At 39.1% G+C, this 10,449-nt stretch overlaps 1 long non-coding RNA gene and 1 gene segment (V, D, J or C); both read left to right on the plus strand.

Annotated features, from left to right (window-relative positions):
- Positions 1-2,720: 2,720 nt before the first annotated feature.
- LOC111225788 lies at positions 2,721-3,580 on the plus strand. The segment is given in 2 exon segments: positions 2,721-2,730; positions 3,258-3,580. Coding segments are annotated over 2 exon segments (333 nt in total).
- A 234-nt stretch (positions 3,581-3,814) lies between these two features.
- LOC111225609 overlaps positions 3,815-10,449 on the plus strand; it is a 9,812-nt gene continuing 3,177 nt past the window's right edge. The window contains exons 1-2 of the long non-coding RNA XR_002665275.1: positions 3,815-3,887; positions 8,509-8,836. This is a non-coding gene — a long non-coding RNA (uncharacterized LOC111225609). The remainder of the gene's footprint in view (positions 3,888-8,508; positions 8,837-10,449) is intronic.

Raw genomic sequence — 10,449 nt, forward strand, 5'->3', positions numbered from 1 at the left:
GTTTTTTGTCACACATACTATTATGTTTATGATATTTTTAGGCCGATACTATACTATGACATTCTTTGACATTTTTATGCCATACTTGAGTATTATGATATTTCTCTTACGGTCATATAATCGTTATACTATGATGTTTTTTGAGCACGTTTTTTATTGCCATATTATACAATGACATTTTGATAGTACCATGTTATTATACTAATGGACGTGTTATTTGTGCCCAGTTTTTTACTTGCTAATACTATATGATAACATTTTTCATCATATGTGCTATGAGTATTTTGACATTTTCATGCTTACTATACGCATGTAGTTTTTGGACAATGTTTGTATTAGCACTACTTAACTTATCTACATTAGACAGATTTTAGTCCTTATGTACTTATGACATTTTTTCAATGGCATTTACTACCTATAAGTTATTTGAATTTTTCTCGCTAACTATAGTATGGACGTTCTCTTTGAAATTTTATTGCCATTTACTATTACTTATGACCTTTTGTGACTTTTATGCCATACTTATTACTACGTACTTATCTCTTGCATAATTGTTCATGCCGCGTTCCCTCTCAGGACTTACGAGGCATGAAACAACAAATGATGATTTTGGGTTTTACAATCCTTCAGCACTTTCCTCTCACACACTTAATACTCAAGATGACACATTACTTATCTGTGTTGATCACACAAATCCAATTTTCTATTAATAACAGATGATATGACATTTTTACATTTTTATGCCTTACTATACGTATGATTGATTTTTCACAATTATTTATGCCAACAATGAAATAACCTTTTTTGATGTATCACTTATTTGTTATGAAGCATTGCATGATTTCTCCCAATATACATTCAACCCTCATACTATAGATCGTTTACATAGTTTAATAAGTTATTACTATTTCATATGCGTGTATTTGTGTGAGGTCCAATTAACTGATACAATATGATATACATTTTTGGTATCATTCCTGTACCTATGATGTTGATTAAATATCTAATTTTTATTGCTCCATCAGCGCTGTTATACTAATTGATGTTTTTGACATTTTTTATGCCTTACTGTTTCTGAGCGGGTCTGGGTGAGGGCATAGTACTAGTGGACATTTTTATGCCCATGCGGTGGTACGTGATGAACTTTATTTTCACACAATATGATACAAAAACCTTATTGAAGTGCTGTTTTTTTTTTTTTTGTTCATTTGTTTTTCTTGTATATGTGTAAATGTATAACAGTTTGTGCTTGGTGAGGTGACTGTCAGCTCTGTGTTCAGTGGTCTGTGTCAGAGTCTCTTCCTGCTCTAACGGCTCAGTGTCTCTGCAGTCTGACTGAGGGAGGTTTTTGTACGACTACAAATCACTGTGTGAACACACCAGCACTGTTTATTTCATGTGCACTCTGACAGTAATAAACTGCTGCATCTTCAGTCTGAACTCCACTGATGGTCAAACTGAAGTCAGAGCTGCTTCCACTGCCACTAAACCGAGTTGGTGTTCCTGATTCACGTGTGCTCACATATGTTATTAGGAGCTTTGGAGCCTGTCCAGATTTCTGTTGGTACCAGGACATAGCGTGATCTCCATCACTATCTATATAAACAGCTGGGTTGGTTTTACAGGTGAGAGTGACAGTGGATCCTGGAGTAGTTGTCTTTACTGGAGGCTGAGTCACAGTCACCTGACCGCTGCATCCTGCAGACAAAAACAAATCATTCATTTATCAGCAGAAAGAAATGAGAGAAAAGGCAGCCACATCATGTTTGAAATGTTGCTGAGTGAATCAACCTGTAAAACAGCAGCAGGCCAGCGTCCAGATGAGGATGGTGATGAGAGTCATGGTGGTTGTGCTTTCTGCTGTGTTGACTGACAGATCTGAGTCCTGCAGTGTTCAACTCACAGGACTATAAACCTTCTCAGTTCACTGGAGGATCAGCTGACGATGCAAAGCCTCCTCTCTATGGAAATGATTTCTCTGCTCTCAACAGACTGAAGGCAACGTGGGACACAACATCAGGAGAAATGCTGCTTGGATTTACACTAAATATCATCTTAATGGAAGAGAAGGAAATATTTATATTAGAAGTGCAGTTGAGGATTTAAGGATCAGTTTGTGTCCACTGTGGTTGGTATGATGTGTCTGTTTGTCTGCCTTTAGTGTTTACTCTACATTAATCATATATTTGAATGATGCTTAAAATGAATCATTATCATTAAAAGGATCATGTTCATTTAATCACGTATCAACTGATATAAACTGTGAAAAATGTGACTTTGTTACAAGGAGACTGTGATGGTTTCTCTGTCAGGTTTAGAAAAGTTGAACAAAACTCAAGAAATCATCTTAATTTATACATTATTTTCAATCTATACCTTTAAAACACTTTGTAGATTAAAATAGTTTATATTTTATTGAGTTATCAGAACAAGAGGAGGTTGTTTTCAGTGGATAGATGCTTGTTCACAGTGCAGGAGGTTTTTGTACGGCCACTTCATGAGTTTGTATCACTGTGGAGGACTTTTGGTGGAGGAACCAAACTCGTCGTTGACTGTAAGTACCAGAGATTTTTATATTGAACAACATAAAACATTTATAAGTTTTATCAAATATTCAATGAGACTGTGATTAAGTTCAGTTTTTGAATATTGTTAATAATCTTTGTAATTTATCAAGAAAAGCTGATCTCACAGTCTGATGACTCATTATCTGCTTCAAAATGTTTGACAGTAAAATGTTTAGTCTTCAAACCAAACGTCAAAAGTTTCATTTAGTTTTCATTTATTCCTTTTGAAAAATAACAACGTTGAACTAAAACCTGATGTGGATTCCTGTTCAACACAAACATGATTTAATCAGTAAAAGCAGCTCAGCTTTGTGTTCACGCTTCATTCATTTTCCATGTGCTGAAAAGGAAGTGAAAGAGACAGATGACAAAGGTTTGAACTGTCTTCACATGAGTGTTTCAGCTCTGTCACTTTAAACAGAAGAAAATCTTCACAGGGATGAGTTATACACTGTCACACATTATCAAACACATGTGAAGATGTCATCAATAATCATTATCAATCAGCCTTTATCCACTTGAATCATGTGGCTGATGGTCTGATGCTGAGTGATTTATGAGAGCAACAGTAGAACAAGTTCTTCTGTTTCATTTGATCAGATACAAGAAATGAGCAGTATGTCGTGTTTCTTTATTACCAAGCCTTCATTCTCATTCCTTTGTGTTTTCTCCCCCCTCTCTCTCCTCCAGTGGGGGTGGTGCGGCCCACCCTGACCGTCCTCCCCCCCTCCGTAGAGGAGCTGCAGAAGGGCAGTGCCACAGTGGTGTGTCTGGCCAGCGGAGGCTTCCCCTCAGCCTGGAGGCTGGGCTGGAAGGTGGGGGGCAGCAGCAGCTCCTCAGGGGTGTCAAACAGCCTGGAGGACCTGGGGAGGGACGGCCACTACAGCTGGAGCAGCACCCTGAGCCTCCCTGCAGACCAGTGGAGGAAGGCGGGCTCAGTGAGCTGTGAGGCCGGTCTGACTGGACAGAGCCCTGTCACTCAAACCCTGGAGCCTGACCGCTGCTCAGAGTAGAGCTTCAGCAGCACTTCCTGTCTGGAGGTGATGCTGCTTCTTTGATAGAGATCTTGATGAAGCTACAGATCTCCTCTCTTCACATATTTCTGCAAACTCATCATTGTGTTTTAATGTGCCTGCAGCTTCCTGTAACTAATCTCACTCATATTCTGCTTCATAGTTATTATTCTCATAATGTCTTTCAACATTTTCATCTAAACAATAAAACTAAACAGCTTATAATAAATCATTGTCTCTGTGTTTATTTTGCTTTATATCATTCATGCAAAGTTCACATTTAATCACAATTTATCTTCCATCAGAGGTCCTTCATCCTCAAGTCACGTCTGTTCATCAATATATATCAATCAAGATTTAAGTATAATAGTTTTATCATTTTTAAACCATTTGATTTTTCATGAATATAAAACTATTAGTGAAAATGCTGTTGAACATTTTTTACTATTAGTGGAAATGTTGATAACAATGATCCTGTTCTTAATGGATGAGATTTGATGATGAGAATTTAAGTGAAAGCTTCATGTTAGAAACTGTCTCTGAGTTTGTTTCAGTTCTATTTAGGTTCATTGTGGTTCTGCTTGATGACTCTTGTGTTGTGTTCACTGAACCAGTTCTCCTTCTCACAGTCTCTTCACCAACCCTCTGCACCTGCAGCAGGCTGTTTTCACTTCAGTCACACTGAAGGAGGTTTTTGTACGACTACAAACCACTGTGTGAACACCCAGGCACTGTTTATTTCGTGAATACCTTTACAGTAATAAACTGCTGCATCTTCAGTCTGAACTCCACTGATGGTCATCACAGCGTTCACTCCGTCTCCTCGACCAGAGAAACGGGAAGAAAAATCACTTGTAGCATTTTGACCCAATTTGATGACTAATTTGGGAGTTTCTCCAGATTTCTGCTGATACCAGTGTACTCTACTATCTCCATCTGACCAAGTATCAACCTTTGGGTTGGTTTCACATGTCAGAGTGACAGTGGATAGAAGAGAAGATGTGACTAAAGCAGGCTGAGTCACAGTCACTTGACTAGTAGAGCCTGAAAAAAGAACAACACAGTGTGTATTAATTAACTACTTTCAGTTGGCAGACTCTACATATTTGTTGTATATAACTACCTTGTCTATGTGAATGGTTTTAATGGTCAGATAATTTTCAAAATTGATGTTCAAAATGATCCTGACCTTTGAGACAGCAGCAGGCCAGCGTCCAGATGAGGATGGTGATGAGAGTCATGGTGGTTGTGCTTTCTGCTGTGTTGACTGACAGATCTGAGTCCTGCAGTGTTCAACTCACAGGACTATAAACCTTCTCAGTTCACTGGAGGATCAGCTGACGATGCAAAGCCTCCTCTCTATGGAAATGATTTCTCTGCTCTCAACAGACTGAAGGCAACGTGGGACACAACATCAGGAGAAATGCTGCTTGGATTTACACTAAATATCATCTTAATGGAAGAGAGGGAAATATAATAGAAGCAGAATTAAAATTGTTTCAATCTGGAACATTTTTGACTTTATTATTTTCTTCATTGCTGTTTCTCTTCAGTGTCAACATTTCTGTCTTCTTGTTGTCTTGTCTCAAATGACTTTGTCCTCATTACCAGGTGCATGGCGTCCCCTGCTGGCAAACTGCATTAGAACTGAACTCGAAGAGAACAGGTCCAAACTTTTAAAATGTTTTTGAATTACTTTGTTTTTCCCTTGTTATATCATATTAGTTTTCACCTGATCTTTCCCTGCACACTTCATAACAACATCACGACTGTTTTCAACTAAGTAAAGTATAAAATCAAGAATTTCTGATTCAATCAGTCACATTTAGGGGATGTTAAGCGTCACAGATCATTCTTAGTGGGTCTGTTTTTGTAGAGGAACAGTGGGGACATTATATATAATAACACACAGGAGTAGTATATATTATCGTGTGGAGACCCCCCGCCCACTGCCCTCCCAGACCCCTCAGACAACACGTGGAAAATTTACTACAATCTTCACTGACAAACTTGATATACTTTTACTGTTAATGGTTGAATGATGTGGAGAATCATCATGTTCATTATCTTCATTCATCTGTTTAAGAAATGTTTCACAGCACTATTCTGTTTATTGAGAGGAAGTGCTGAGGATTGTAAAACCCAAAAAAAAATAAATCATTTTGTTGTTTCATGCCTTGTAAGTCTGAGAGGGAACCTTAGAGGCTGATACAAAAACCTTATTGAAGTGCTGTTTTTTTTTTTGTTCATTTGTTTTTCTTGTATATGTGTAAATGTATAACAGTTTGTGCTTGGTGAGGTGACTGTCAGCTCTGTGTTCAGTGGTCTGTGTCAGAGTCTCTTCCTGCTCTAACGGCTCAGTGTCTCTGCAGTCTGACTGAGGGAGGTTTTTGTACGACTACAAATCACTGTGTGAACACACCAGCACTGTTTATTTCATGTAGACTCTGACAGTAATAAACTGCTGCATCTTCAGTCTGAACTCCACTGATGGTCAAACTGAAGTCAGAGCTGCTTCCACTGCCACTAAACCGAGTTGGTGTTCCTGATTCACGTGTGCTCACATATGTTATTAGGAGCTTTGGAGCCTGTCCAGATTTCTGTTGGTACCAGAACATAGCCTGATCTCCATCACTATCTATATAAACAGCTGGGTTGGTTTTACAGGTGAGAGTGACAGTGGATCCTGGAGTAAATGTCTCTACTGGAGGCTGAGTCACAGTCACCTGACCGCTGCATCCTGCAGACAAAAACAAATCATTCATTTATCAGCAGAAAGAAATGAGAGAAAAGGCAGCACATCATGTTTGAAATGTTGCTGAGTGAATCAACCTGTAAAACAGCAGCAGGCCAGCGTCCAGATGAGGATGGTGATGAGAGTCATGGTGGTTGTGCTTTCTGCTGTGTTGACTGACAGATCTGAGTCCTGCAGTGTTCAACTCACAGGACTATAAACCTTCTCAGTTCACTGGAGGATCAGCTGACGATGCAAAGCCTCCTCTCTATGGAAATGATTTCTCTGCTCTCAACAGACTGAAGGCAACGTGGGACACAACATCAGGAGAAATGCTGCTTGGATTTACACTAAATATCATCTTAATGGAAGAGAAGGAAATATTTATATTAGAAGTGCAGTTGAGGATTTAAGGATCAGTTTGTGTCCACTGTGGTTGGTATGATGTGTCTGTTTGTCTGCCTTTAGTGTTTACTCTACATTAATCATATATTTGAATGATGCTTAAAATGAATCATTATCATTAAAAGGATCATGTTAATTTAATCACGTATCAACCGATATAAACTGTGAAAAATGTGACTTTGTTACAAGGAGACTGTGATGGTTTCTCTGTCAGGTTTAGAAAAGTTGAACAAAACTCAAGAAATCATCTTAATTTATACATTATTTTCAATCTATACCTTTAAAACACTTTGTAGATTAAACTGATTTATATTTTATTGAGTTATCAGAACAAGAGGAGGTTGTTTTCAGTGGATAGAAGCTTGTTCACAGTGCAGGAGGTTTTTGTACGGCCACTTCATGAGTTTGTATCACTGTGGAACACTTTTGGTGGAGGAACCAAACTCGTCGTTGACTGTAAGTACCAGAGATTTTTATATTGAACAACATAAAACATTTATAAGTTTTATCAAATATTCAATGAGACTGTGATTAAGTTCAGTTTTTGAATATTGTTAATAATCTTTGTAATTTATCAAGAAAAGCTGATCTCACAGTCTGATGACTCATTATCTGCTTCAAAATGTTTGACAGTAAAATGTTTAGTCTTCAAACCAAACGTCAAAAGTTTCATTTAGTTTTCATTTATTCCTTTTGAAAAATAACAACGTTGAACTAAAACCTGATGTGGATTCCTGTTCAACACAAACATGATTTAATCAGTAAAAGCAGCTCAGCTTTGTGTTCACGCTTCATTCATTTTCCATGTGCTGAAAAGGAAGTGAAAGAGACAGATGACAAAGGTTTGAACTGTCTTCACATGAGTGTTTCAGCTCTGTCACTTTAAACAGAAGAAAATCTTCACAGGGATGAGTTATACACTGTCACACATTATCAAACACATGTGAAGATGTCATCAATAATCATTATCAATCAGCCTTTATCCACTTGAATCATGTGGCTGATGGTCTGATGCTGAGTGATTTATGAGAGCAACAGTAGAACAAGTTCTTCTGTTTCATTTGATCAGATACAAGAAATGAGCAGTATGTCGTGTTTCTTTATTACCAAGCCTTCATTCTCATTCCTTTGTGTTTTCTCCCCCCTCTCTCTCCTCCAGTGGGGGTGGTGCGGCCCACCCTGACCGTCCTCCCCCCCTCCGTAGAGGAGCTGCAGAAGGGCAGTGCCACAGTGGTGTGTCTGGCCAGCGGAGGCTTCCCCTCAGCCTGGAGGCTGGGCTGGAAGGTGGGGGGCAGCAGCAGCTCCTCAGGGGTGTCAAACAGCCTGGAGGACCTGGGGAGGGACGGCCACTACAGCTGGAGCAGCACCCTGAGCCTCCCTGCAGACCAGTGGAGGAAGGCGGGCTCAGTGAGCTGTGAGGCCGGTCTGACTGGACAGAGCCCTGTCACTCAAACCCTGGAGCCTGACCGCTGCTCAGAGTAGAGCTTCAGCAGCACTTCCTGTCTGGAGGTGATGCTGCTTCTTTGATAGAGATCTTGATGAAGCTACAGATCTCCTCTCTTCACATATTTCTGCAAACTCATCATTGTGTTTTAATGTGCCTGCAGCTTCCTGTAACTAATCTCACTCATATTCTGCTTCATAGTTATTATTCTCATAATGTCTTTCAACATTTTCATCTAAACAATAAAACTAAACAGCTTATAATAAATCACTGTCTCTGTGTTTATTTTGCTTTATATCATTCATGCAAAGTTCACATTTAATCACAATTTATCTTCCATCAGAGGTCCTTCATTATTTGTTAACAATTAGACTATTTTTATGTAACAGGTTAATATATTTTGTTTTTCCTATGAATATAAAACTATTAGTGGAAATACTATTGGACATGTTTTTCTATTAGTGGAAATATTTGAGATTTGATGATGAGAATTTAAGTGAAAGCTTCATGTTAGAAACTGTCTCTGAGTTTGTTTCACTTTTATTAAGTTCATTGTGGTTCTGCTTGATGACTCTTGTGTTGTGTTCACTGAACCAGTTCTCCTCCTCACAGTCTCTTCACCAACCCTCTGCACCTGCAGCAGGCTGTTTTCACTTCAGTCTGACTGAGGGAGGTTTTTGTACGACTACAAATCACTGTGTGAATGGCCAGTTACGGCCGATGTTATGTACACTCTGACAGTAATAAACTGCTGCATCTTCAGTCTGAACTCCACTGATGGTCAAACTGAAGTCAGAGCTGCTTCCACTGCCACTAAACCGAGCTGGTGTTCCTGATTCACGTGTGCTCACATATGTTATTAGGAGCTTTGGAGTCTGTCCAGATTTCTGTTGGTACCAGAACATGCACTGACCAATATTGTTACAGTTGGAATAAACATCTTGGCTGGTTCTACAGGTGAGAGTGACAGTGGATCCTGGAGTAAATGTCTCTACTGGAGGCTGAGTCACAGTCACCTGACCGCTGCATCCTGCAGACAAAAACAAATCATTCATTTATCAGCAGAAAGAAATGAGAGAAAAGGCAGCACATCATGTTTCAAATGTTGCTGAGTGAATCAACCTGTAAAACAGCAGCAGGCCAGCGTCCAGATGAGGATGGTGATGAGAGTCATGGTGGTTGTGCTTTCTGCTGTGTTGACTGACAGATCTGAGTCCTGCAGTGTTCAACTCACAGGACTATAAACCTTCTCAGTTCACTGGAGGATCAGCTGACGATGCAAAGCCTCCTCTCTATGGAAATGATTTCTCTGCTCTCAACAGACTGAAGGCAACGTGGGACACAACATCAGGAGAAATGCTGCTTGTTTCACATCAGGTAAAAATGAAAAATATATCTTAAAAAAACAAAATAAAGCAATACAAATGTGAATTTGTATTTATTGCTTGGTGAGGTTACTGTCAGCTCCGTGTTAAGTGGTCAATTTTGGTCTGGACCGGCCCCATTTTCCCCCAACATATCACTACAATATCAGATTATTTGTAACATAGGCTAAGCAATAGATATCAAGTTGGCATCACCATGGTTGTTGGGCTAAAACCATGGACAGTTTTCCCATGTCGCTCAGTTCTTTCATCAATGTGTCTCCAGTCATTCATTCCAATTGTTACAGGAAGATCTTGCTAAAGTTAAACATAACCCTACTGAACAACCAGTGTCTTTTTATCTATGAATGTAAGCCATGCACATTTGGTGCTATTTTTGCATTGAAACGATTTCTTTACAAGGGTATTTTTAGTGATCTGGTTTAGATTGTTCAACTCTTTTGATTTTGGGCAAAATGTTCGGACATCAAGTGACTGGTGGCCTTGCAGACCCCTGGTGGGCTGGCCAATCATGAGTGGTCTCATGCAAAAAAGCAAATAACAGTTTTCCTGAAAACATGTTTGTTTTTTTAGCAATGACAAAAACATCTTCATCTTGATTCGTATTTCTCGGTTTTTCACAACTTCTACTGACAGTATCCTCTGTAAAAACATTAACACCATGGTATTTTGATTATAACAATTTCTCTCATACTCTTTTAATATGTTATGAAAATAAATAAATATAAAAACCTATGTAAAATATGCTCATACAGGAATCTGTATTTCATGTTTGGTGAGGTGACTGTCAGTTCTGTGTTCAGTGGTCTGTGTCAGAGTCTCTTCCTGCTCTAACGGCTCAGTGTCTCTGCAGTCTGACTGAGGGAGGTTTTTGTACGACTACAAATCACTGTGTGAACAC

This window comes from Seriola dumerili, unplaced genomic scaffold (assembly GCF_002260705.1).
Source record: "Seriola dumerili isolate Sdu_G_001 unplaced genomic scaffold, Sdu_1.0 BDQW01000149.1, whole genome shotgun sequence".
In the NCBI taxonomy this organism is placed as follows: domain Eukaryota; kingdom Metazoa; phylum Chordata; class Actinopteri; order Carangiformes; family Carangidae; genus Seriola; species Seriola dumerili.